This window comes from Amborella trichopoda, chromosome 12 (genome assembly GCF_054954075.1).
Source record: "Amborella trichopoda isolate Santa Cruz 75 chromosome 12, AtrichopodaSantaCruz75HAP2 v2.0, whole genome shotgun sequence".
Lineage (NCBI taxonomy): Eukaryota > Viridiplantae > Streptophyta > Magnoliopsida > Amborellales > Amborellaceae > Amborella > Amborella trichopoda.
Window position 1 is genome coordinate 46044040 of NC_142347.1, and position 27682 is coordinate 46071721.

Consider the following 27682-nt stretch of genomic DNA (forward strand, 5'->3'; position numbering starts at 1 on the left):
AACATGTCAAATTACCGAAATAGGTCTATTTGTTAATGTTTCCAAATCCTGAGCAATTTGAGTAGCTTCTTAAGATCTTTTTTTTTGAAGAGATACGAATGATGAAAATTAAAGAGTAAACCCTTCAAGAGCTTTTTTTTCTCAAAACTTCTCTAGTGCTATCTCTCATTAACAAATCCTAAGCAATTTAAGTAGCTTCTTAAGATAAGAGATACGAATGATGAAAATTAAAGAGTAAACCCTTCAAGAGCAAGAGCTGTTTTTTCTCATGTTTGATTGTCACATGAAAAAAATTGTTTAATGCTATCTCTCATACTGTTGTGTGAAAATATTTTCATACCAATTGATCTTAGTGCATCTTTTTACACCAATTGACAACTAATTGATGCAAAAATGTTCCCACTTGACCAAATTAGAGAATGTTTTCATGTGGCAAACCAAACATGAAACTAGCAGTGTTTTGCAATCTCAACCCCTTAACCAACCAAGCCCAAGCCTCTAATAGTATAGCCTCTAATAGAAGTTCATTCAAACTAGCAGTGTTTTGCAATCTCAACCCCTTAACCAACCAAGCCCAAGCCTCTAATAGTATATCCTACTCAGTAACCAACCAAACCCAAGCCTGTAATGGTATATCCTTCTCGGTAATGAAGGATCAAATAAGGAAAAGCCTGTCTTACATTAGGCCCGTCTTACAGTAGATCCTATATCGTAATGATCTATCAGATAAGGAAGGAATAGAAGAATTAAACTTTCATTTAGTAACTGCTGTCAAATTCTACCTGTTTATAAGGAAGGAATAGAAGAATTAAACTTTCATTTAGTAACTGCTGTCAAATTCTACCTGTTTACAAACCATGGGAGATGGGCAATGAAAACAGATTTACGAGGCCCATATCCATAAGAAACTGTTACATCATAGAAAAGGAATAAAATTTCGTGAACTCTAGCCTAACATCGTACTCAAATTTATTTCGACTTCCGGACTACTTTAGTATTTTATTAGCTGATCTTCTATATCAGTAACTCTCCCTCTGTCTCTCTATCTCTACAACGCAGATCGGAAAATCATCTCAGCAAGTTCCTGTAACACAAAAACATTGGAAAACCTCCTTAGACTCTCGGATCACATTAGACATGAACACCTAAAATAAGAGAAGTCCAGAACAGAGATCAAATTTAGCAGTTAATCTACCTGTTTTCCAGAGGCAACAGCAGGTTCTCCCCATTCCATGGCTTTCTTTTCTAGCGTTTCAAAATCAACCTTCCCAGCCTGTTTTATTTGTTTCAGAATATTACTTTTAAGGATAAAATGTGGAGAACAATAATGCTTGAAAATACTGAACACAATTATCAATTGGGAAAATAATTTATAGAGACATACCTCAATTTCAGCTCCAAATTCAGTATCAAAGCTCGCATAGCGCTTTCGAATGAGTTCAGACAAGGATCCATCCTGCAACAGTGCAAAAAACCAATCTAAGTCAGAAAAGCTTCATAAAAGAAAAACAAAACTGACAAATAAAAATGAAAACCACAATCTATTAAATAAAAAATTAAAAAGAAGAAAAAGAAATTAACCACCCAAACACCAAAAAAAAAAAGCAAAACAGCCCCAACGAAATATATGGACGAAAAAGCAAATGAGTTCAAAACCTAACCTCCATCAGCTTAGCAACATTGCGAAGGCCCCGAGCCATGGTATCCATTCCAGAGATGTGCGCAAGAAATATATCTTCAACATCGGTGCTCTCTCGACGACTGGACTCCCAAACACAAAGTCAAATCACAAAAGTAAAGAAATGGTGCAAACTAGAGTTGAAGTTTTAAAAGATCTTAAGAGAAAATTTCTTATTCTTTCAAATGATAAATCATCAATAATATCATTATATGGTAAAACACTGAGAAAAGAACTAACAGTTTGGCATCAAAGTTGAATCCTCCAGGAGCAATCCCTCCCTGCACAATGAATACAGGAAGATCAATTTCAGGAAATATAAGCATCCTCTGCAAAAAATGAAAAGAAAAAACACATGGCCTTAGAGTTACTTTGTCACTTACATTTCTTACAACACTAAGCATAACCAGAGTGGCCTCACCAATATCGGTAAGGAACTGGTCGGTGTCCCAACCTGTAGCAGGGGAAACATCATTAGATCATTCAAAGTGAACCCAAAGCAACCATCATAGCCTATTAACATTAAAAAATTGGAGAAACTCCTGTAACATAGTGCTTCCTCCTATGCCAAGGGGAACTCACAGTAACCAGCATAGCCATATTAGGATTTAGAAAGTGGAAATATTCAAATATGATAATGTCTAGCATGTACCAATCTGAGGATCTCCAGTGTTTGCATCGATATTTCCAAGCGCGCCGTTGATTCGTGCTGTCTCTAGCTCATGGTGGCAGCTGAAAATCAATTCTTTTGGGTTTATTCAGAGATGGATGACACATTCAAATTGACTATCCACAAAAGATTTGCATTGTTTGGAATATATTGACATAAAAACTGGTTTTACATATTGGAGACAATTTATTGCAGTTACAGTCACAAACCTGTGTCCAGAAAGAGTTGCATGGTTGCACTCAATGTTAAGTTTGAATTCTCCTGAAAGGGAAATTGGACACAATTTTCACAATCACAGAAGTTACACAGATTACGGATGTTTAAAACAAGAGTTAGTTGTAAGAATTTCGGTCCTACTTTTGACCAATTCAAAGAAGTAAAAATGTTTGACATAGACAATCACACACTACAGTCATAGGCACAAAATTCTCACGTGATTTGCAATAAGTGGCACAGCAAAAAGCCCTCAATACCATGTAATCAAGTATAGAGCTTTGGTTTTGGTAGTGGGACCAACACTATTTTTTACAGGGTACATATAGACCTGTAATTTCACAAATTGAAAACTTCGTTCATGAAGAAAAATTTGTTAATATAAGGTAAAATCCTGAAATCAGTGTTCTCTTCTTGGAAGGTACAAATTCACTATTTTTCACTACTTTGTTCCTACGTGACCACAAAAAGAAAAAAACTATGGCTCAAAATTTAATAACTTTCCAAAGATCTGGACCAGGATTGTTTCTTTTAGCAAATTCTATATAGGGAGTTACCTGCAAGCCCATATTTCTGAAGAAAACTCAACGATGTTGCAGCATCCCAATCATATCTGTCACAAAATTATCCAATTATAGCTAATCTAAATTGCATGACATGCAAACAGAAGAAATGTATAGAACAATGCAGCAATCTTACTGGTGCTTAGTAGGCTCCTGAGGTTTGGGTTCTATTAGAAGAGTACCTGCAAAAGCAATAATGTTTAAGCCATATATATTACAAAATAAAAGGCATATATCATACAAAATAAAACACATGATATCGAGTAGATAGTCACATTATCACGAGTCAATGAGTGAAGTGCAATGAAAATCCTGTAAGAAACGAATCCTCAAATGCACAGTAGTGAAAGGATTTAATATTTTCTGGGATTTATCCAAGTTCAGTAATTACCATTGAATCCAATTTTCTTCTTATACTCAACAGCTGCTTGAAAAAATCTTGCCTACAGAAGAGGTACCCAAAAAAAATAGGTCATTCTGCAAATGATCAATCCAAATATTGTGGATTCATTCTCAAAATTGAAGGCACCAATCTCCAAGAACAAGTATTATAAGGGCATTGACCCAAGAAGTAATTTATATGGATAGCGCACCACAAGTACTTGAGCAGTAAATGAGGAATAAATGTTTTACCATGTGATCGAGTTCCCTTTTCATGTCAGTATTAAGGAGAGTTTGGTAACCCTCACGGCCGCCCCAAAAAACGAAGTTTTCTCCTCCAAGATAATGTGTCACCTGTATTTTCAGGCATGCTTAGTATTCTAGAAGGAACGTAGAAGCATAACATCGATGCAAATGAATTAGGATAACCCACCTCTATAGCTTTCTTGACTTGAGCTGCAGCATATGCGTATACACCCACTTCAGAACTGCAAGTAAAAAGGTCCCATGGTACTATAACGATCTGAAAAATATATAGTTTAAGGATATCCCAAAAGTTACTTTTTATTTTCGTTTATGTTTTCCCCAAAAATAATACATTAAAAACGACAGAGTATACCTAGTAGCTGCTCCATGCATGTAACGGGGATGCATGAATAGTTGAGCAGTGCCCCACAAAGGCCGGATTCCAGTTCCCTCCTGTATGGTTCACTTATTATATGATACTAATTCAAGAAAACTAATACAGAGCCAAAATTTAATCAGTTGTTAACAACGATGGCACAGGGTAAACCGAATGTTACGAAAACTAAGTTCATATGTTCAGATGTCTCACCTGAAGTTCCTTTGCAAAGGCTACCACTTCATCTAAGTTAGCATTTGATTCCTGAGATAAACATGAATTCCATTAGTGACTCACTCAGTACATAGTGGAACAACATCCTCCTAAGAAACTCTTTTCCAAGTATATTAGTTTCTTTTTCAAGTAGCTAAATTTAATCTGAGATTATGATACAAGCAAGCAATATAAGTACAGTGAAGACTCGCACCCCGTTGAGTCCACATAGGTGATCCCACACACTGTGTTTCAAATGGATCAAGAGAGGGAACACTACCTGGGTTACTAAAATTTAAGCTTCAGATGTCGCATACAGATGGCAAAATGGGATAAGAAGTTTCAGTAGATGAGAGATTTTATGCAAGCATCAGAGGAGTGCTAAGAAGGCTCATGGTATCTCCAAATGCATTGAAAGGGGTTTATCAAACGTTATAAGATGAAAGGCATAATACTCTATTTTGACTTGATTACAGATTTTGAGAAAATCTTTAAGTAGAAGTTAACAGTTAACATTGTAGATTTTGTTTGTCTTAACAAGCAAGATGGACAGGGTGTTACGGACATGAGCATATGAAGTAAATAATTCAGGAATGGGTTTTAGGTCTTTCTTGTTCCTGGATGTTTTCTTGGATAACTTTTTCTCTTTAACAGAAGTTATGATTGAAAGAAAAAAGAAAGAAGAAAAAATAAATTTAAGTGCAAATACATGTGAATTTCAGTTATTTAAAAAAATCCCCCCCCCCCCCTCCCCCATCCCTAAAATAAAAATAAAAAAATCAGTTATTACATTGATACCCTTTTTTTTTTCTTTTTTTTAAAAAGAGCAAATTGCCCCTAGTATCTTTGCATATGTAAGTTTCAAGTACACGTACATTGTTCCCAAAAAACCTAAGGATCTTCAAGGTTTGAAGCTCTTTGAATTAGAAACTTGAAGGTCCTAAGTTGATCCTCGATCCCAAGAGCCACTTTTTGGCATGCCTAGGTGACTCATGGATCAAGAGAAAAAAAAATAGGACCTTCAAGTCTGAATTGCTCCTGCATCCCAGAGGCCACTTTCTGGCATGTCAAGGAGGATCCCGAGAGTATTTCAGACCTTGAAGGTCCTAAGTTTCTTCTGTATACTGCGGACCTTAAAGGTCCGAAATAGGAGCAACTTGGGAAAAAATAATAAAAGCCCAGAAAAATGGAATGACCATAAATATTAACCTTCAAAGCGGATATTTTAAATAACCACAATTACAGAAGATATTTAGGTACCTTTCTCAGAAAAGGGCAATTTATTCTATTTCCTTTTCATCTTTGCTTAAAAAGGGTCTTCAACAAGATCACGATAGTTATCTCCATAGTTTCCCATAATTTCACCTACATTTCAAATCTTTGATTTGCAAATGATCATGCACTGGCAACGTACCAAGCCATGTTCATATGATTTCACAACATTCCTTTTTATGCTAAGATTTATGTAGAAACCTTAATTTGTCAATTCCTTAGTTTTCTTTGTTCATCAAGAATTATGGAGAGTCATGGGGTGGGGCCCCATACCACAGTCACGGTAGAGCCTTGTACTAGTAAGAAGGTTAATTTGGTGGGTGGGGACTTTCATATGCTAATGATTGGTTCAGGTTAAGAAGCACGGTGAGAATGTGAAGATTATAATTTGCAGATGAAGCCAACAGAGGGTGTGAATCCTGTGCTGAACCAGCTATGGCAGTAAAAATATATCTCAATAGGATAGATACCTAGCCAGTTTTAGGAGATCGCAAGGAGATCTAGGGCCACCTGTTTTATATGATAAGCAATATTTCATTTAAGATGAAAAGGAGTATCCATCAAGGTATGCTCAAAGAGCCCATACAAGATGGGCTCAGAGGGCCCCCCTTTTGGTTTTTACTTGTTAGGGAAACGTTTTGCATATCCATAGACCTTTGAAGTCAGTTAAGTGCATATGAGGGTTAAAGAACATCGGCTAAGGGTAACGTAAGGCATTGACCAGTTGGCTGAGAATAATACTTTGGGTCTTCGAGATATCAAAGAAGTCACGGAATGAGTAACAGGTTAATCAGAGGTGCACCCATGCTGGCTTTAGTGATAGTGATATAATGAAACCCTAATAGATTTTTATGATCATTAATCCAACCCTATCCTAAGGTTCTGGGTTTCAATACAATTATACAAGCCATCCCAAACTTCTGCTAGAGGGTGTCTATCAAATGCAAATTGCTCAGGCCAGAAAAGTGAATACTTCAATATAATGCAGAAGAGTTAGAAATCAAGATATTAATATCGCAAACAAGAAAGTAAAAAATAAAAACCAAATCCTGTTTCCAGGTAAATGAACCTTCCAAAAATATCTTATAACAAACAATTAGCAGGAAAGCCACAGAACAATCAATCATGTGCATTGGTGTGAAGTACACAATAGGGCCAACAAGTAGAAGCTAAGATTACAGGAAAAGGGAAAAAAGCTACTCAATCCAACAAAGAAAATCCCTAAGATTCCAACAAAATTAATATTAAAATCCAACAAGTAAAAGCAAAAATAATTGTTCATCCAATACTTACTGCCAGTGTCTTCCCATCTGGGGCAATATCCCTATCATGAAAGCACCATCTATCCACTCCAAGCTTCTCCATGAACTCAAAGTTGGCACTCACTACATATTCAAGTTACCCATATGGGGGTCACAACAAAGATTAAAAAAAACATAGTTTCCCAAAAAAGAGCCAAAAAACAGGTTCTGGACTAAAATTGATGGCGAAATGGGGATCTTTTTTGGATAGTTGACGGAAACATGTTTAGCAGATTATTTCTTTCAATGAAACTTCATATCGAAAGAAAAAAACACTGAATAGAAGAATAATTGGACAACTTATCAGCATGGGTCACAGCAATTTATGCCTAAACCATGCAGAAATGTACATAGTCAAGATATATAAATCAATAAGATATTAAAATTAGAAACGAAGTTGTTGATCCTTACTCCTCCTTTTGGCCATCGAAATAGAATTGGTACCATCCTCCCATGGCCAGTACTTTGTTGGTGCACCAAAAGGATCTCCTCCAGTCCCACGAAATGTATGCCAAAATGCAACACTAAACCTCAACCAGTCCTAAAACCATCATCATATAACCATTTCAATACCAATTCACACCAAAAAAAAAAAATTCAATACACATACAATGTAATTGAAAATTTGAAACAATATCTTCAGAACAGAAAAGCTAAAATACATAATACATTCAAAATCTCAAATAAAAAAACTAAACACACAAATAATATTTCTCAGAAGAACAAATAATATTCCTCAAAAGAAAAAACAAGTAAACATATTATATCTCCAAAAAAAATACACATGATATCTTAAAAGAAAGAAAGAAAAGAGATTAACAACATTATAATAAGTTCGAAACAAATTCGTATCTTATACTTACCATTTAGAAAAAAATTCAATATACATGTCATCCAAACAAATACATTTATCGCAGATCAAACTTAGAAGTTTTAAACCCACTAAGCAATATGCACCTTCATTTTCTTTCCTAGGATCTCTTCATCGGCATTGTACCACTTGTAAGCCAGGGGATTCTTGCTAGAAGGACCCTGCGTAAAAGAAAATAACCATAACAATTAAATAGATATAGATATAGAGATAGACAGTGGCTAGACAAATAGACTAGAGAGAGAGAGTGCGAGAGAGAGAGAGAGAGAGAGAGAGAGAGAGAGAGAGAGAGAGAGAGAGAGAGAGAGAGAGAACCTCATATTTGATCTTTGGGATTCCAGGAAAGAACTCTCCTTTCCAGACATCATCAGCGCAACCTGAATCAATATTAGCAGGACATGTTGGTGGATTTGCAGCAACCTGAAAAGCACAAAATAAGTAGGATCAGTACCTCGATCATTCAAAGATCAAACCGTTGTACACAATCCATCACTCCAAACTAAAAAAAAAAGAAAAAGAAAAAAAAACAATGAAACAGAAATCTCCACTGTAAAACAAATAAATTCACTAACCGCTGAGAAAAGGATACAAGTGAGAGAAAGGAGAAGCCTCAAAATCCCCATCATCTTCATCTCTGAAAATGCAAAGAAATTCTCTGAAAAAGAGAGTTAGAAACTCATTAAAAGGGCACACCGAGTAAAAACATGAACAAAAAAAACTTAAAAAAAAAAGAGCGTGTACCAGCCTAGAGAAAAGCAGAAGTAAAAGTCTAGAGAGAAGCAGAAGTATAGAGAGAAGAAGGAGAAGAGATGAAGATTGACAGAGTTGTGATCATCTTATACTGATGAGGTCTCGTTTGAAAGAGGGAGGGCGATTGGTATGGACAATTTTGGTAATTTACAATTAATCAAATCTTATTGCCACGTCAGCATGACAGGGTTTATGTTTATCCATCGCCGAAATTACCGACGGATTACCTCGGAAATCTAAAACCCGTGATACGCTACGATCAGTTGAATGAACTAAAGAGTTAATAAGCTTAAGACAATCATTATTTTAGAAGAAAGGGCTTTAAATAGTTGCTTTTAACATAAACGGGATTTAGAGGACGTAAATTGCACACTAACCTGGCAATTTTTGCCAAAATAATTTATAGTCCTGAGGGAGTATGCTGTCTTTACTGCCTTTTGTAAGAACCAATTTAGGATTAACTTTAGGAAAATAAAATTTTGGAGACGTAACCTCTTCAAGCTATATAGTCTCATCTCAATACAAACATTTTCGTAATTCCAAGTCTTTATACTAAAAATGTCTCACGATTGAATAGAGACCGTCCAACTTTTAAAGAGAGAGATTAAGCGTTAGAAAACTTAAAATCAAATCTAATATTCTAAAATAATCATTTAGTTAAAATATTAAGTGGTTCTATAATTTGAAATTTTAAAAGTCCTCCCAAGAGGATCTCCTCATAGGGGTGGCAATGGATCGGGTCCTACTGGACTCGGAGCCAGACTCCAAATATTCGGATTCAGGTTTTGGACTCAGACCTGATCCATCGGGTTCAAAAGTTGGACCCATACTCGTACCCGTAGGGTCCTAAGTTTGGTCGGATCCACTGCTACCCTCACTATGAACTTCATTGTTGTAGCCTACAATGGTGAACTACAGACAACTAATTTTTGAAGGGTGGGCGATTAGAGAGAGAGAGATACGTTCGAGATCCATGGAAAGAGCTATGTCTCCAAGAAAATGAAAGATGAAGAATTGCAGAGAGGGAGGATGGTTATGGGATTTGGCTGTTTGGGGAACTAGGAGAAGACAAAAAATATTGAAACGTTTCTAGGGTTGGGGCTTCTGCCTTTGGGTAACTAAAAATTCGGGTCCGAGTACCTGTGGGGTCGGGTATAGTAAGACATGTACGCGAACTTGGGACTATCCGAGTATCCTTTATTGTACCCGGACCCTACCCGTGGGTCCAAAACTTTGATCCATATCCTGACCGTGTGGGGTAATATTCGGCAGGTATAGGTCGGTCCCGGGTCCATTCCCCCCCCTATCTCCTGACATGGGGTATATATATTTACTATGCTCTTGCGGGAGATTTTTTGACTAATTATTTTTTGTTAAAAATATCTTGAACATAATGACTAACAATTTAAAAAGAGAATAAATTTCGAGTTCTTGGTAACTTAGAAGTGACTGCTTGTTAGGAGAAGGGATGGGGTTCAGCATTGGATATCCTGATCAGAGTTGTTGAAGACCGGACTGGATTGGACATCATTTGGACCATAATGGGAATATTGTTGTGAAGATCAAAACTGGATCAGGCCAGGAAGTGCCTTGACCGGTGTAACTCACAAATTTGGGGTCATACAAATAGCACAAACAAATAGTGTCGAGAAATGTAGTTTCAATACTGAAAATATTTGTGATAGCCTTAAAATATATTTTCACATTTATTTATAAAGTTTAAAGATTAAAAAATAGTGTAGATCGATAGATCTATGAAAACTTGAAAACTTGAAAATTGATGGTCAAAAAATACATTACAAAATACACTATTTCCAAAACTTGAAATCTATTTTTTCCTCATATCAATGCATCTTCATGTCGAGGTGATCAATCTGAGGACATTTGAGCATCAAAACAACCTCTTCTAATGAAATTTTTGAGATAAGTTCAACTTTGATTGTTTAGAGCCTAGGCTCTATATAAAGCTTTCCCATATTAATATGGTACAATTTTTCACTAGGCTACAACTTTAGCATAGTACATGTGCTTTGTATGTGATTTGAATCTAATCTATATTAAGTAACTTTCTAATCGTGTTTTTTCTCTCCGTAACAAAATCTAGAATATATCACTTATAACAAGTCTTTTATATCTATGCCCTTTCTCTCTCTCTAAATTTTTTATGTAACTAGATCTATTTTTCCAATTGCAATATCACTCTCTTTTTCTCTCTCTAAATGCATATTTTCTATTTTAATCATGCTCTATGTTCTTTTCCATATTAAATTAGTTAAATATTATATTGTATGTTATTAAAAATCTATTTATGTGCGTGAAGGTAGTTCTAGATCCTTTAAAATAACCTGTGTCCATCCTACATCCATGAAGTAATCTCTTAACAGCTAAACTACTTGCTAAGGTTTCCATTAACATGTGGGTATTTATATCAATCTTGAATAAACTACAACTTAGAATATTACTATACATGATTTTTATAGTGGCCCTATGTTGTACTACCCACTCAGTCTGTATCAAATTTATTCTAAACTAATCATTTGTAAATTACTGCTTAGAGCAATGTAATACATAATTTTTGTAGTGGCACTATGTTGTACTACTCACTTAATTTATGTGAATTTTATTTTAAAGAACTTAATATGAATATAGAATTTATTTGAATTGTACATATTGTTTCATAATAGAGCTTCAAAGGGCATCTGCATTGGATTTCCTAAAACTTAAAAAATCGAAGCTCTTTAATGTGGTCATTGAAGACTATATTGTTAGTTTTTTTTTTTTTAAATAATCTTAAAGTAGTGCAATTTGTCTTTTTTGTGTTGCTATTGTGCTTCCCACGAAACTTGTGTCAAACTTATTTCAAAGAAGTTAACATGAATGTAGAATTCATTTATACTCGATATATTATTTCATTATAGGGTTTAAAGGGACGTGTGTTACTCATTCGTGCGGGAATTTTAGGCTTTGATTGCGTTGAACTTGAAAAATAGAACTTTATTATTATTATGTTGTTTAAGTCAGGTAGATTTCTTAATCTACTTTTCAAGAGTGTTCTAATTATAAGTTATATATTATAAAAAATAATTTAAATATTTATAAGGTATAAGTTATACATATATATCATCGCTTCTTTATATTTATATGCTATAATTTATAACTTATAATAGCAATTTAACTATATTTATAAGTAATAAATATATTTAAGCTAAATATATTAAAATAGATAAACGAATAACTTGATATATTTGTAAAAATTAATAACTTGATAAATTTATAATTTATAGTACAATAAATTTTAAATAGAATTATACATTCTATTATTTTGGAGAAAATTTATTTCATAATAAAAATATAAAATTAATTAAAATCCATTAAAATCTTAAAATATTGCAAAAAATATATAAACCCTATAACTAAAAACAACAGTCGAACTACGACTTCATCTATTGATTCTCCTTGGAGTCCATCTTTTTTTTCATCGAAATTCGGCTCATCCGCCTCATTTATTATCAAGAATGGGATCACTGATTCCATTTGGACGCTCGTTAAAGATTGGTGGTGAGTCTTCCATATAATGTTTTAAAACCCCAATCTAAATCAAGGATAGCCGATTAGAATTAGTAATCAATTGGGATTGAACCAGTTCTGAGAGGGTATAGGTACCGGTTTTGGCCCTACCTAAACTCCCTTCATAGTTTTTATGCCTTTTATTAATCTTACATAAGCTACTGCTCATAACACTGCATTGCGTCATTTTGTTGGCGACACTGTGTTTTGCTAACCATTCAGAAATTTATTATAAAGAAGTTAAAAATGAATGTCTAATTTATTTAAATTGTGTATATTTTTTTATTATAAAGTTTAAAGGAACACATGAATTGGATTGTCTAAGAGTTGAAGAATAGAAGTTCTTTATTATGGTTTTGCTAATCTATATTATAGGTTTGTCTTTAATTAATCCTAAAGTAGTGTAAGGTGTCAGTTTTGTTGTGACACTATATTGTGCTACCTATTCAACTTATGTCTAAGTTATTTCACAGAAGTTAACATGAATGTGAAATTGTATCATTATAGAGTTTAAAGGGGCATTATGTATTATACATTGACAAAGGGGATTTTATGTTTTGATTTGTAGAAGTTGAAAAATGATTTTTTTTTTTTATTGTGCTCTTGCTAGACTATATTTTAGGTTTATTTATAATGAATGTTATGCTTTTTTAATTCAATGAGATTTTTTAACAAACTTTCTAAAAATTTGTTCTTATTATAAGTTATAATTGCATCTTATAAAAACAACTTAAACATTATTTATAAGTTATAAATGCATTTAACTTCAATATATACAAAAAAGATAAATTAATAGTTCTTTATCGAAATATACATTCTATTTTTTTTAATGAATTTTATTACAGTTAAATAGAAAATATAAAATTACCTAAAATCAAATAATATATGAGAAATTTTGGAAAAAATGCAAAAATAGATCAATTAATAGCTTTATATAATTATAATTTACAAAATAATAGTTCTTAAATTGAAATAACATTCTATTATTTTTAATGAATTTTATTTTACAGTTAAATAGAAATTATAAAATTAATTAAAATACAATAAGATATGAATTTTTTTGTAAAAATAATATAAATCCTATAAATAAATAAAATAGTCGAACTATAACTTCACTCGTTGATTCTCCCTAGAGTCCATCTTTTTCATCATAAAATTCGGCTCATCCACGGAATCTTATTTATTATCGAGAATGGGAACACCAACTCCATTTGGATGCTCATCAAATTTTGGTTGAGTCCTCCAAGTAGTGTCCCAAATCCTCCGATTTGAATCAATAATCGCTGATGACGTTTGGTTGGGGTCAAACCAGTTCCAAAAAACCAATTTAAAAGTAATTTAGGACCAACTGAACCTATGCAAATAAAAAAAAGGATCATGTAAGTGCATACAAAAAATAATGGCATAAGATCCAAAAGTGACAAATCAATTTTTGAAAATCGACAAAATTCTTCCCTCTTATTTGGCATGTTTAGATGGAAAATTTTGAATTTGACTCTTTTAAAAATATATTATAATTTCATCACATTTTCCATTTGATTTTCTAATGGGAATATAACCACCCTTATGGATAAAATTTAAAAAAATTAAGGGCATTATTTAAATACTATTAAAATAAAAGGATAACATTGACATTAATTTTCTATGATGTTATATATTTAAATAAATAAGGTGGTCTATTGCAGATTTAATTTATGTTTAATGGTAAACTAAATTTGATTATTAATTAAATTTTTAAGAAGTTGGCATTTTAAAGTTGTTATGAAAAAATGATATTATTTTAATTATGATTTTTTTTAAAATCTATCTTTTTACATGAAAATTTTAACTATACTGTCTACAAATAGATCATTTATCTCTTGTACAAAGAGCTTACAATCACTCTTGTCTCATAAATTTCAAAATGGATGGTTGTAAGAGTGTCATTGAATAGACATAACATTCCAACAAAAATATATTCTAACTTCGTGGCTCATTGTAAACCATCGAAGTTGACATCTAATGAGTGGAAATAGTTGTGACCTCATTGTACCAAAGATAGTTCTCTTCATAGACAATCCCTAAGTAAAATCTTCAAAATATATTTGAAGTTTCATTGTCCAACTCAAATTTCTATTCTATAAGGTGTTTCTTTCAAACAATTTATGAAATTACGATTAATGAAACATTTTATTAATAACCTAAATGATTTTATAGGTTAAGAGGAATTTGTAGTCTTTTAGCTGAAATATAGGGATAAGTTGGAGAAAAACAAAAACTGTAGAATGACATTTGATGGCATCCTCCTGATTTAATGCTTGGAATTTTGCTTTGTAATGTAGTTCTTAGAGATCACATTGTATATTTATGCGATTCAGTAAAAGACTTACTTGGCCGCAATTTTAAGCTAAAAATGACAAATCTCAATTTAAAATGAATATTTTAAAAGAAAAATGGGAATTTAATGGATCATATAGCCAACGGACCATAAAATGCTTATAGGGTATACGTTTATTAGTTACTATTCTTGACCTAAGCTTTTACATTGCCCACTTCATAAAATTAGAATTTGTGATTATCCCAAGCAAGCTCCAAACCTAAAAACAATTTCGTGATGGCCATGTAGCCACGAACCTGTAGATGTCTTGTATTATATATTTAGAGAGACATATAGATATAGATTTGGTAAAGCTACACTTAAAACACCCCTAAATATATCCAATCCCACCACCAGAAACCTTTGTGATGGTCTGCCAATTTATTACTGGACGTGATTGCATAATTTGAATATCCAAAAAAGTGCTAAGTAGGGTTAGATTTGTTGACGATTAAAACTATTCTCGCAAGGTAAATTATTTTTAAGGCTTGAAATCCATATTCATCATTGCTTACATCGATGATTTACCAGTTTTTCAGTTTCAAAACTGCATTATGAGATTTGAGTTGTAAAAGCCACGGCCTACAAAATGCTCTCCCCATGCATTTTACAAAACAATCTCCCCATGCATTTTACAAAACACTCTCTCCATGCATTACATGAAAGGTGCAGTTTGTATAGAACTGAAAATCTAAACAATCAAAGTAAAACACACTTTAAAATAGTGTCGAGAAATATGGTTCCAATACTAGAAATCTTTGTAATAGCTTTAATATATATTATCATCTCTATTTATAGAATTTAAAGGTTAAAAAATAGTGTAGATCTATGAAAATCTTGAAAATTGACGATCCAAAAATGCATTAAAAGATACACTATTCTTAATACTTGAAATCCATTTTTTTCTCATGTCCATTCATCTTGAGATCGAGTTGCTCAAAACAAGCTCTACTAGTGAAAATTTTAAGGTGCGCTCTAATATAAAGCACAAAAGTACCCAACTCCCAAGTTGTTATTTTAGCTAACCTTCACAAAGTACTCTAATCTAAGCTAACCTTCCAAAGAACTGTGTTCACGACGTGTTTGAAAAGAAGGACTATTGAATTCACAAAGAGGAGTCCTTCACAGTCACCAAATTCCGTTATGGAAAAAGTTTACATAGAGCCGAGGCTTTGAACAATAAAATTAAAGCCCACCTTAAAAATTTCACTAGAAGAAGCTGTTTTGATAGGCAAATATCCTCAAATTGATCATAATACATTTATGTCCCCGAGGCATCCCACATCCATCTTAAAAATGGAGGTTATGGTTTATAAATAAAAATAAAAATAAAAATAAAGTCAATAGCTTAAAATTTTTCTGCAGAAAAATTATCCTTTCGTTTTTAAAATTTACTTTTTGACACATTCATGTTCTTAGAGACTACCTAAAAAAATTAGGTTGGAAATGCATATGTTAAATGGTTCATGAAGAGGAGACGCATATCTTGATTAGGACTCGCAAAATGATACAGTTGCTATGTGGGCCACCTGCATAGGAAGTTGCACCATCCACCATCCAACTTTTTTGGACAGTGGGTCTCCTCGTGCCCCCTGATTTGGATATAGAGGTAATTTGTCTTTTTATATACATATATATATATATATATATATATATATATATATATATATATATATATATATAATATGATCCTATAAGATCTTTTCCTACTTATGTGTATAAGATTTCAAAAGATCACCAAAATTAACACGGATCTCTAAAAAAATTATCACATGGATGTAAGATTTAACTTTTCTATAAATCCGTGCCAAATTTAATAGTGGTCATTTGAAATCCTATACACATAAATAGAGGAAAGTCCTACAGAATCATTTCTCATATATATATAAAATTTTCAATAGTATTATGGCATTGCATGAAAATATGAAAAATTTCTTTCATGCCATCCCTAGGAATATTTTTATGCCAATTGATTTTAGTGCATCTTTTCATACCAAATGACAACTAATTGATGTAAAAATATTCACACTTGACCACACGAGAATCTTTTTTATGTAAAAATGTTGCCTAAAAAATATTTTCACACAAAACCAATAGTGTATGCAGTACCATGCAATGCACATGGGCTAATCATTGTGTGTGTATATATAGAGAAAGGGCGAGAGAGAGAGAGAAAAAAAGAGAGAGGCGGCGGGGGGAAGATGGGTAGTTGTAATGAAGCGATGCAGTCACTATTTTTCTGGAAGTTTTCGTTTTGTTCTGTTCATAAAAAAGAGAAATCTTTGCAGCTTGTGTTCTATTCACGAAAGCGAGCTTTTCCTCCCATCTATTCATAAAAGAGACAAAAATCCCAGTTTTGTAGACACTCCTTTAATCAATGAAACTGGTACTGTTTTTAGTTTTTACATTATTGTGTTGCCTCTGGCTAAGAAACTGGTTTGATAGGGCTGCAGCCCTATCAAAATAAGCAAAGCCTCGCTTCATAACTCGTTGCAAATTGCAATTCAAGCATTTGGAGATCCTTTATATTGATCATCTCAGCTCAAACATTATGGTTGTCAAAAAAATTAAGATTTTAAACTCTTAAAATAGTGTATATTGTAATCAATTATCTAGACCATCGATTTTGCCCTAAAAAATAAATGTTCACAAATCCACAAGATCTTAATATTTTTTGAGTTTTAAATTTTGTCAGTGCTGGAAATCTGTTGCCGAAAGTGCTCTCAAGAGGATTTGAGGTGAGGCTTTATTTCGTTTTTATAAAGCCTAGGCCTTATAGAAACTTCATCCCAAAAGTATATGGGTCCATTAACTCCTGCTGAAAGTTGATAGGTCCAACTGAACAACAAAAAGCACGTGCACCTAACCCAACTATTAGGAACACCAGAAAGCTCATTAACACTCACTCTCAAGCCAGAGAATTATAAGACGGAGGAAAAATACAAAGAAACACTCATGCATAATAAGAAAAACAAACTTTAAACGTTTTCTTGAAAAAGGAAAATTTACTCATGATATAAGAGCAACACAAGCCCTTGAAGAAATACTAATAAACACCAGAATAAGCCTCCCAATTTATTTATTTCTTTATTTTTAGTTGTATTTATTTATTTATTTATTTAAGGAAGCGGCCCTGGAAAAGAAATAAGTTATATAAACTAGGGACCCAAAAAAGGGGAAAAAAGACGTACCTTCCCTTCTAGTCACATTGTCTCAGCTACTGGTCAGCTTAATTGAGGCTCCACTTAACCTCCAAGCTTCCTCAGCCTCAAATTCAATTTTAAAAATATAGAAAGAGAGAAGAAGCCGGCTTTGACGACGACGAGCAAAAGCAAGAGTATGAAAATCATACAACCAAACCTTCTGAAATAAAACTCAGTATCATGAACCAGGTGAAACACCACAGGCCTTTCTTCAAGACTCTCATTCACAGAGATGGGTCACTCCACAAACATTAGCAAATACCAACTTGGCCGGACCATTGGAGAAGGCAGCTTCGCCAAGGTTAAGATAGCCATAAACACTCAGACCCGACAGAGGGTTGCTGTAAAGGTCATAGATAAACAAATGGTCGTAGAAAGCAAACTCATGTCTCAGGTTTGTATGTGATTATCACAGGTTTCAGTTTTCCAATGAGACAGCAGACAAGTTTTGAGGCTTTGGAAATGATTTTATGATGATTCATTAGAATTTTATTTGCAGGTGCAGAGGGAGATTAGCAACATGAAGCTACTGCATCATCCTAACATCGTAAAAATCTATGAGGTTAGTTTCGAGATACGTGTTTTTTTATCTTAAAGTTGTTGATATGGATTGGTAGCTGATCTTTTTCTCTCATTTTTCCTGTCATCATTGGATTGGTATCTGTTTGGGTTCCGGGTTTCATGGTTCCAAAGGTTTGAGTTTACTGAACTTCCCCCTGATCCTGTATTGTCATTGAAATTTGTAGGTTGCAGCAACAAAGACAAAGATCTTTATTGTAATGGAGTACATATCAGGAGGTCAACTTGCAGATAAGATTGTGAGCTTCTATACTCCATAACATGGTCTAAGTTTTCCAGGGGATTAAAGGATAAGGATATAATGCGTATAAAATAACTGAGAATTGCATTGAGAATAACAAATTGGTTGCTTTGTTGTAGTCGTACCTTAAGAGGATATCTGATGAGCAGGCTAGAAAGTACTTCCAGCAGTTGATTGATGCTGTGGATTACTGTCACCGAAGAGGAGTGTATCACAGAGATTTAAAGGTGAAATCACAATTTGATAACATATGTTCTCTGTGCACCCCAAAGAAGAAACAAATAAATTTTCTCAAGAGTTTGGTTCTGAAGAAACCATAGCAAAGATTAGATGAATAACATGTTGTGACTGACAATAGTTCATGCGTGTCTTGATGGAAACAGCCTGAAAATTTGCTTTTAGATGGGAAGGAAAATCTGAAGGTCTCAGATTTTGGTTTGAGCACATTGCGCAAGGTATATAGCACTTATCTTTAAGATTAAGGTAGCAATCTCTAGTCTCTCCATATCTGATGCATCAAAAATTCTCATCATTAATAATAGCTTTGCAGAGTAATGGTTTGCTTTCTACTGCTTGTGGATCCCCTAGCTATCTTGCACCTGAGGTATGCATAGTATTCCATTTTTTCTACTATTTTTGGTATGCTCAGTAGGCTCGTACCTTAATCCAGTAGTAAACTACTAACTTCATTAAAAATGGAGCCATAAGACACTTGAGAGAAAGTACAATGAACCTATGGTGGAATTGGTTGGGAAGAACAAATTTCTCTCTTTGGTAGTTGGTTGGGAAGAAGAAGTGATTATTTAATCGAATGCATGATTATCACCTCAGGGAGGATTAGCTAGGTGCCTAGCCAGCAATCACCTTCAATACCAATAATCTTAGGATATTTTGGTCATTTTCCAACTCCAAAAGAGTTGAAAATGTTTGGTGAAGTTAGATAAGCTCCAAATTATAATTATGAAAAATTATAATTATGAAGATGATCACATGTTCCTCTTTTATGACTTTTCCCGCAACTAAAGGGAATTTAATAACCCAACAGTTGACACTAACTTGCTTTTTGAGTTTTGAGTTTCTTTCCTCTTCAAATTTTCGAACATCAAGTGGGACATTTAAAAATTCTTTCAACCTTATTGATATGGGAAGAATATGTCAACACAACATAGATCACAAATCTTATATATTACTTAATCCATAATACATATACATTTCAAAAAACACCAAGAAGACCTGCGCACTTACGTAGGCGAGGCAACAGGTATGTCTAGGTCACCTGTCCCTTTCATTTATATAGTTCTGATGTGCACAGTGGAATGGGGCAAGGCTTGTCTTGCATGGTATCTACTATTACCAATTACTACAATCAACTTCAAGAAAAAGCTAATGCTAGTTCAAAGAGACCGCTATCAAGAATCAAATACTTAACTTGTTGAATTTCACTCATGGTTGGAGCAATCTTAGAACATGGCATTCTCTATTTCCTCTCAATTCTAGGTGATTGCACATAGAAGCTATGATGGAGGAGCTGCAGATATCTGGTCTTGTGGAGTTATCCTTTATGAACTACTGGCAGGATATTTGCCATTTGAAGATCACAACATGATGGCAATGTATCAAAAGGTACTACTAGCATATTGAAAACTCAAAACATGATTTTGATAAGACAACGAAGATTCTTCAATTTTTGGCTTTAATCTTGCACTCATATGCAGATATGCAAAGCAGAGTACTCTTGTCCTGTGTGGTTCTCAGGTAGTCACAGAAAGCTTCTATTCAGAATACTGGATCCAATGCCTACCAGGGTAATTTCTCTAACTTTGTTTTGTATAGATTAATTATAACATAGTTTATATAGCACGAAATGCTCTAGATCGTTATACTAGATTCACCTACTTTACGACAAATAACATCCTGCTTTCTCACTATAGCGAATGACAGTAGCAGAGATTCTTGAAGATGAATGGTTTCAAAAAAATTATGAACCCTCTGTAGGATACATGGATGATGAGAGCATAAATGTGGACGATATCAATGATGCATTTGATGGAATAGCTGTAAGTCTGCTAAGAAACCAGATTCTTTACTAAGATATCAATAAGAAACCAGATTCTTTACTAAGATATCAATAATCTACTATTAAGGATTCAGGTTTGCAATATCGAAGTATTCCATATTGCGATGGACTATGATATAAGGTACTCCAAGGCTACATCCACCGCTTGTTCCCTCTACACATGGTTGGGAATAACCTGGTATTAAGCCCACAAGGACATTCATCCATGTGAAGTGAATCTCCAACCACCCACAAGTGAGAACAGTGGATGTAGCTTGGAGTCTAATGGACAATGGAAAATCTTCTCTTACCATATTGTTTACAATACTAAGATTTGATCCAGCAGGATGCTGATAAACCAGAGAAAGAGAAGACTGCAAATTTCATCAATGCTTTCCAACTGATAGCCATGTCTAATGACCTAGACTTATCTGGACTTTTCGAGGAAGAGGTGATCTCAAAACTGGACATGTGAATCTTTAAGGATTGCATTTCCAAAGTGATTTCTCATTGAAACCATCAGAATTTTTGCATGTTTCTCTTGGTAGGACGACTACACAAGGAAAAAGAGGTTTGGATCGAAGCATTCAATCAGTGAGACAGTCATGAAAATTGAAGTAGCTGCAAAAGATGCCAGGCTCTCAGTGGAAAGAATGAATCACTCTAAGGTAGCATATTATCACATTTGTTCGTTATTCAAATAGAAAAGTAATCCCAAGGAGAATGGTATATAGTACTGCAAGGGGGCATCCATCATCCACTCTAGATGGATAGTGGAGATAAACTATACTTAGGTGGCCATCCTGGTAGGTCCCACAACAGTCAATCTCCCCTTCCTATCATCAGGAAGGACAGTGGATGTTCCTACAAAATACTAAAATTATGGTAAATTTTCCTAAGACAAATTTAGGCTAACTATGATTTTGGCTTTTTGATAAGTAAATAGATGAAATATTGTTTATGGAAGGTATGTTTAATTTGGTAATCAACAGCTAAAACTTCACGAATTGGGAAGGAAAAAGAGCAGATCATATTTTGCATTATCAGCAGAGGTACACAGCGTCACCTGCTACTCTGCAACTTTTGCTTGGTCTGGTTCTCATATGATCTCCAAAATCAAAAATATTTCATGATAAGCGCACCATGAATGCAGGTGATTGAGGTGGCTCCAACGCATTGTGTGGTAGAAGTATCAAAATCTGCAGGGAACATATCAGAATACAAAAAGGTAACCCGATATTTCAACTCGTCTTTATTAATAAAATTTTGAAATTTCATCAAGATAGCTGGTGGATAGTTTGCCATACACAAGTTTAGTGTGTTTCCACAGTTGAATCTTATACAAGCATCTAATATCACGCCTCAAAAATAACATTTCTCATTTCCCATCATGAAACAGTTCTGTCAAAGCTTATCAAATGTGCTAAAGGAGAAATTCAACAGTTCATCAGAAACACAATTTTTCTCTAGCAGGGATATGAACAAAGAAGCAGCAATAAAAAAATCTCGAAGGTCGGTCCCCTTTCCCTTCCGCATTTTTTATTTTTCTTCTTTGAAGGACACCTATTCAGTAATTCCTAATATGAGTGTTTTGAGATTTGGGCTGTACAACATTTTTGAAATGTTTAATTATGTTAATACGTCAAGTTTTAGTCAAATGTCCTTGAATGGCTTCACTGTTTGTCCTCGTGCTTTTATATTAACATGGCCGGGGTTCGAATCCCACTGGAGAACACCATTTTTAAAGACCATCATTTTTTTTTTCATATGATGGGAACAAGGACACACATTGTTTTCCATATGATGGAAGTTCCAAAAAAAAATGTAGCCTCCCTAACAATGGAACTTAAGACCTCTTGTAAAGAGGTACATTGACGAGAGGCAGTCTAACCAGCACACCGCTCGCTACGATTGATAAAAGTGGCACTCATACTATATATAACAATTGTTTCTCTTTATTTTCTTAAAAAGAAAATGAGCTCGGGCAAGTTACTCGGACGCGCCCGAGTAACTCGCCTCGGCCAAGGCCTGAGTACCTTGGCCAAGTCTATTTTCTGAACATTGCCTAAAAGCTTTGTCAATTATGCAGCTTAGAGGCGATTTGTAGCAAGAGGGGTACAGAAGAACTTCAAGGCTATTCTACCTCATAAGATTCACACTGCAATGTCCTTAAAAAGTATTTCAGGGAATCACCAAGTTTCGATGTTCCTCAAACAAAACAAAGAGAAGATACAGTGGTCATTGTATTCTCCATACCAGATGTGCCAAGTTGACATCCAAAAATAAAGAAGAATATAACCTTTGCAGACTCCGTCGTCAACTAATTCCATTCTTGCCTGAGATGGCATTCATCTGACCGATATTCTTTTGATTTTTTACCCCTGCTTTCTTGCTCTGTTTTGATTTTACACAACTTTGTTTTTGGAGTCTGTGAAACTTATTATCGGCTTAAACTTTGTCGAACTCGAACCCAATGGTATGGAAGTTTTCAAATAACAGAAAATTAGGGAACATTAGATGTCATTTTAGTGATAATTCGGCAAATGATCACAGCCCAAGGAATCCAAAAATTGGAGGTTTTGAACTCCTTTTTTCCCCTAACCCAAGGAGCAAAACCATCATTTTGCTAAATAGAGGGATTTCATGTATAAATCCACTTAAGCCTTGGCAACTTTAACCCCTGCTTCATATAAAATGTTTAAACATCTAAAAGTTCACCTAAATTGATTGGGACTCTCAAAAACATTCTGCATAAGTGTTTCTGTTACAAAGGAAATTGAGACCAGCCAGTTCACCGTGAAATCAGAACCTAATGCACCAACCATTGGGACCAGTCAAAAGGCCCTTCCAGTCAAATTTTCTGTTTTTCTGAATTTTGGAAAGGAACCCAACCAGATAGGATTGCAGTTCTTGAAGGGTGACTGTGGGGTGTGGTTTTTTATAAATTCCAATTCAAACGCAGTCATAGTACTGCAAAACATGAATTAGATGGTGAAGCCTCATGCTAAAAAAGGTGGCAGGCATCAAGTTTAAGATGATGATCATAATGATGATGACAATACATGCTTACCAAGATGGTCAATCAGCATGACATGTCTAATAACACAATCATTAGAAACAAAATGACTAAGAAAAACCTGGTGTCAAGAAAAGGACTTAAGCAGAACCATATGAATGACTATAAGAAAACAAAAAGGGGTGTAGATTGTATGAAGTTCTTTCCCCATTATTTGATAATACAGGTTGGAAAGGAGTTTGTACACTAATGATTGAGAAATCTAGGAAGAACCAATGAAACAACTGGGACCTGATAAAAAATAAGGAGCATAAACGTCAGGAAACAGGAAAACTGTGGGCCATATGCAAGATAAGTGAACCCAGGCATATGTGTCTCAAATTTGGAACTGTACCAGTTTGCGAAAGAAATTTCCTATGAAATGGTTCCCACCTAAATTTGACTTTGCTTGGCCATGCCTTAAGCACATTGACATGTGAGATTTTTTTTTTTGAGAGAATACATGGGAGAAATTAACTGGAATGAAATAAGGAGTGCTCAGAAATTCCTCACTTACTTCAAGACCCCTTCGTCCTTGATTATTTGACGCAATCTCCTTTCCACTGGAAATTGCTTAAAGCAAGATCATTGCAATTTCTCAAGTAAGTGTCCCCAGTTGATAAAAGACAAGTAGATCTTGGTTTAGCATATGCCAGTTTGACTTTCTCCTCCCCAGTGTTGAAAAAGGCACCCACCCAAGTGCCTAGGAGGCCGGAAGCCCTGGGCGCATCACCCAGGGCTAGCGGGCAGGTGGGAGGGGTATGCCACATGGCCGGTGCCTAGGCAGCCCGCAACAAATGACGGAGAGAGGGGCGAAAATGCCCCCTGGGTAGGGGTAATTTTGGTCTTCTTGCCCCTTCTTTCTTTGTTTAAAGACTAGGGGTGGTAATTTAACCCCCCAAAATATTATTTAGAACTACTATATAATATTATTTATAATCACATTATCATAATATGGTAAATTAATATATTATTAATACATGCTTCACTGTCAGCATGTGTCAATGATGTTTCTTAAAAAAGTAATTTACTATTGATACTATAGTACAAATATATTAACAAAGGGAAAAGTTTATATAAGGTTGCAACCTTAAAATGTAGAATCACAGATGCACCTCAAAAATCTATCGGAAATATTATTTTAATGCTGAAAAAACCCTCTAATCGATCATCTCGACATTGAGATGTATGAATATGAAAAAGAAAAGGTTTTTGAGTCCCGGAAATAGTGCATCTTGCAACACATTATCTAGACCGTCCATTTTCAAGATTTTCATATATTTATAGATCTACTTGATTTTAACCATTTTTGGGATTTAAAATTTTCTAATTAGGTATGAAAATAGATTTTAAGATAATATTAAGAAATTTTTATAACAAAATTACATGTTATGATAAAATTTTAAGGTACGCCTTAATTATGATAAACCGCACCCATTAATAAATGTTATCAATGTCATATGTCATTAATAAATGGGTCAATCATGTCTCTTTAAAAAATAATACAAAAATACTATAGTACAAATACATTAAATATTGTTGACTATCAATACCAAAGAACAAAAGTTACTAATACAATATAATAGAGTATAAGTAACTGCTAGACAAATATAAATGGCAATTTATTGAGACAAATATATTAAAATATTCATCTATTAAAAATACAAGAGGCAATTTAAAATTAATAGAACAAATAAGAACAATGCTCTCTCTCTCTTCATTCCTACACAGCTCCTCTCTCTCTCTCTTCATTCCTACACAGCTCCTCTCTCTCTCATCCCCCTACCACCACACTAGGGCTGCCCTTACATCTGGGTGTCCGCTAGGTGCCTAGGCGGCTCAGGCTCCACATCATTTAGGCGCCGCCTAGCGACTTCTCCAACATTGTTCTTCCCTGTGCAAGTATTGCACATTTTACCATGAGAGAAAAGGAGATCCACAGGGGCTACCTAATTTGGTAGACGCATACAAATCCATCAATGTCTATATGCCATATGCCGAATCCTAGTAATAAGTCAGGAGCTGCTGAATCATTTGAGTGATGATGATGAAGATGATGCTCAAGATGCCAAAAAATTGGTGAAGTATTGAGTCGAACGAAACTACACAATGTTATTAAAAAAAAAAACAATGCTTTTTGTGCCAAGAACATGATGCCTTACCAATATGCCATAAACAGCAGGTGCATCAGTCAAGAGTAAGAATTTGTCTACAAATAAGAATTCATCTCTTCATTATCTTTTACATCATCTTTTTCATACAATCAATATCCAGGAACATTCACTATAAAACAATTCAAGGAGAAGCAAGGCTTTCATTAGCAAATACAGCTGTGTAGATAACAGTTTGAAATGCATTCTATGTGGAAATGTTCAACATCACACGAATAATGAGAAATGACAAGATGCATGGGGGGTTGCCCATGCTTGAAATAGAACCACCAGTAAATCAGACACAATTCTACTCCTTTGCTGTAAATATGCCTTTCCAGAATCACCACCTTAGTTACTTTTATTTTAAGGATATAAGTTAAAAGCATCAAATTTGCAACAAATAAAAAAGATAGCATTGCCTCATTGACTCAGTTATAGGATTTATAATTATTTTATATAAACAAGTGATGAATAATGACTACGATGGAAATGAATATAATTATGTAATGTATAAATTCTGGTATGATAACTCATGATGACAATAAGAATGTTCACAAACCCAATAAAATTATAGTCTCTTTAAGAGAAAAATAATCTTCGATATATTTTTTAATAGAATGGGCATCCTAGACTTTAAACGAAATGGGATTCTTTTCCCACGTGATTGGTTCGCGGGGAGGGGGGGGTGGGTGGATTGGGGGGTAGCGGGCGCAATAGACCATATTGCCCCACTTCCAGAACAACTCTCTCACACCCTCTGCCACCATTTTCTTACACTGAGCTTCTTCGAGTATCCTCTCAGTAATCTTTCCTTTATCACACCTCTAACCCCTACGAATTTCCATTTATCACACCATTCCCTAATAACTTTTTAACCAGACTCCATCAAACACCCCAAAATTTTGAACTCTGTAGAACTATTACAACCTCCTGCTCATGGCACAATAATTTTGGTAGAATTGATTGTAAGAAAGATCTGACTGAAAAGCATGCTCTTCTTTCTCGGAGAAGGTGCAATTTGATTGCCTTGATGCTGAGGTTCTTAATTATTTCTTGCTGCCCTTTCCTAAATGGGTTTCGGTCTCAATGAGAAGATATTTCAATCTTCCTGGGAACCTAAGATGATATCGTCTTATATGGACTTCACAATTGTAAATTTCCAAGGAGTTTTTGAGGGGAATTTTTTAGAGTTTCTGACATGTGGAAGACCAGGGTCCTAGGTTTACAAGATGTAATTCAACCACTACTGCACGGACCTATATGGCTTTGTGACAATCAAACACTTTGTGGGTGGGAGCAGCAAAGGGCACCGTCAGGAGAAAAACCAGAGGCCAAGAGTGAGGAGTAGAGGAGAATGTGGGGCTGCAGAAACCCCCCAAAATTGGGGTTATATGCCAAGAACTACAGGAGAGAGGTTTACGAATGCGTCCATGGTGGACTTGTTTTTACCAAGGAAGATAAGAATGTGAACTCCTAACCATTTGTGTGGAACAGTTTTTTATTTTGTGATTATAAAGCACAGGCAAACAAGTGAAATTAAAGAACATTACTTTAATACTACTGTAGGTACACACAAAGAAATGATCAAAAGGGCCGTATTTGCCAGAGAATTGGAGTTTCTATCATAACGCATGACTACTTAACATGAGGATTCACTACAAATACTAGTTTGGCGCATTATTGCCAAGATAATGGCCTACTTCACCTTCATCGCGATATGCAGTTGAAAGAGAGAATCGTAGAGAGAGAGAGAGCAGATATGGGAAAGATTGATGCAGAGTGGCGGTATATGAGAGAGAGAGAGAGAGAGAGACGCTGAAAGAGGACTAGGCGTAGTTTTGGATTTGGGATTACAAAGAGAGAGTGCAAGAGAAAGAGGCAATTGATTAGAAGAAGAGGAGGCTGAGAGAGAGAGAGAGAGAGACACTGAAAGAGGAG

At 34.6% G+C, this 27682-nt stretch overlaps 2 protein-coding genes and 2 long non-coding RNA genes across 27 annotated transcripts; 1 reads left to right on the plus strand and 3 right to left on the minus strand.

Moving 5' to 3' along the window:
* Window positions 1–800: 800 nt before the first annotated feature.
* LOC18435475 (xylose isomerase family protein) lies at window positions 801–8595 on the minus strand. Of its 2 annotated transcripts, none has more exons than XM_006845520.4 (21): window positions 8526–8595; window positions 8357–8418; window positions 8100–8204; window positions 7871–7945; window positions 7325–7454; window positions 6906–6997; window positions 4341–4391; window positions 4125–4204; window positions 3939–3993; window positions 3758–3859; window positions 3516–3567; window positions 3261–3306; window positions 3119–3174; window positions 2558–2609; window positions 2331–2410; window positions 2062–2132; window positions 1919–1959; window positions 1662–1761; window positions 1385–1456; window positions 1196–1273; window positions 801–1084 (listed from the first exon to the last, which is right to left on the minus strand). In XM_006845520.4, the coding sequence occupies exons 2-21, from the start codon at window positions 8414–8416 to the stop codon at window positions 1049–1051; spliced, it is 1434 nt and encodes a 477-aa protein (XP_006845583.1). In that variant the 5' UTR covers window positions 8417–8418; window positions 8526–8595; the 3' UTR covers window positions 801–1048. The 2 variants fall into 2 exon arrangements, with proteins under 2 accessions (XP_006845583.1, XP_011623820.1); XM_011625518.3 differs by having other exon boundaries at window positions 8357–8439.
* Window positions 8596–17537: 8942 nt separating this feature from the next.
* On the plus strand, window positions 17538–27354 carry CIPK21 (CBL-interacting protein kinase 21). Of its 23 annotated transcripts, none has more exons than XR_016046373.1 (15): window positions 17538–18054; window positions 18160–18222; window positions 18407–18478; window positions 18600–18707; window positions 18864–18935; window positions 19031–19084; window positions 19978–20103; window positions 20196–20285; window positions 20476–20537; window positions 20880–20987; window positions 21085–21204; window positions 21529–21588; window positions 21690–21764; window positions 21936–22048; window positions 26957–27354. XR_016046373.1 is itself a non-coding variant. In XM_088854354.1 (15 exons), the coding sequence occupies exons 1-15, from the start codon at window positions 17893–17895 to the stop codon at window positions 27090–27092; spliced, it is 1485 nt and encodes a 494-aa protein (XP_088710480.1). In that variant the 5' UTR covers window positions 17538–17892; the 3' UTR covers window positions 27093–27354. The 23 variants fall into 23 exon arrangements, 15 of the variants coding, with proteins under 15 accessions (XP_088710480.1, XP_088710481.1, XP_020523572.1 ...); XR_016046369.1 differs by having other exon boundaries at window positions 20883–20987; XR_016046365.1 differs by lacking the exon at window positions 26957–27354 and adding an exon at window positions 22626–23039 and having other exon boundaries at window positions 20412–20537; window positions 21060–21204.
* Window positions 17725–21738, minus strand: LOC110007365 (uncharacterized). Its single transcript, XR_002281108.2, has 3 exons — window positions 21603–21738; window positions 18606–18670; window positions 17725–17820 (listed from the first exon to the last, which is right to left on the minus strand). It is a non-coding gene; the product is annotated as an uncharacterized LOC110007365 (long non-coding RNA).
* Window positions 25343–25876, minus strand: LOC148779618 (uncharacterized). The gene is made up of 2 exons (XR_016046380.1): window positions 25754–25876; window positions 25343–25485 (listed from the first exon to the last, which is right to left on the minus strand). It is a non-coding gene; the product is annotated as an uncharacterized LOC148779618 (long non-coding RNA).
* Window positions 27355–27682: the final 328 nt, after the last annotated feature.

Coding starts and splice junctions, on each gene's coding strand:
- CIPK21 (XM_020667911.2), top strand. CDS start 17,893: ATGGGTCACTCCACAAACATTAGCAAATACCAACTTGGCCGGACCATT. Junction 18,223..18,406: donor ACATCGTAAAAATCTATGAG/GTTAGTTTCGAG, acceptor TGAAATTTGTAG/GTTGCAGCAACAAAGACAAA. Junction 18,708..18,863: donor TGTATCACAGAGATTTAAAG/GTGAAATCACAA, acceptor TGATGGAAACAG/CCTGAAAATTTGCTTTTAGA.
- LOC18435475 (XM_006845520.4), bottom strand. CDS start 8,416: ATGAAGATGATGGGGATTTTGAGGCTTCTCCTTTCTCTCACTTGTATC. Junction 2,133..2,330: donor CACTGGAGATCCTCAGATTG/GTACATGCTAGA, acceptor CCCCTGCTACAG/GTTGGGACACCGACCAGTTC. Junction 1,085..1,195: donor CTGTTGCCTCTGGAAAACAG/GTAGATTAACTG, acceptor TTTGTGTTACAG/GAACTTGCTGAGATGATTTT.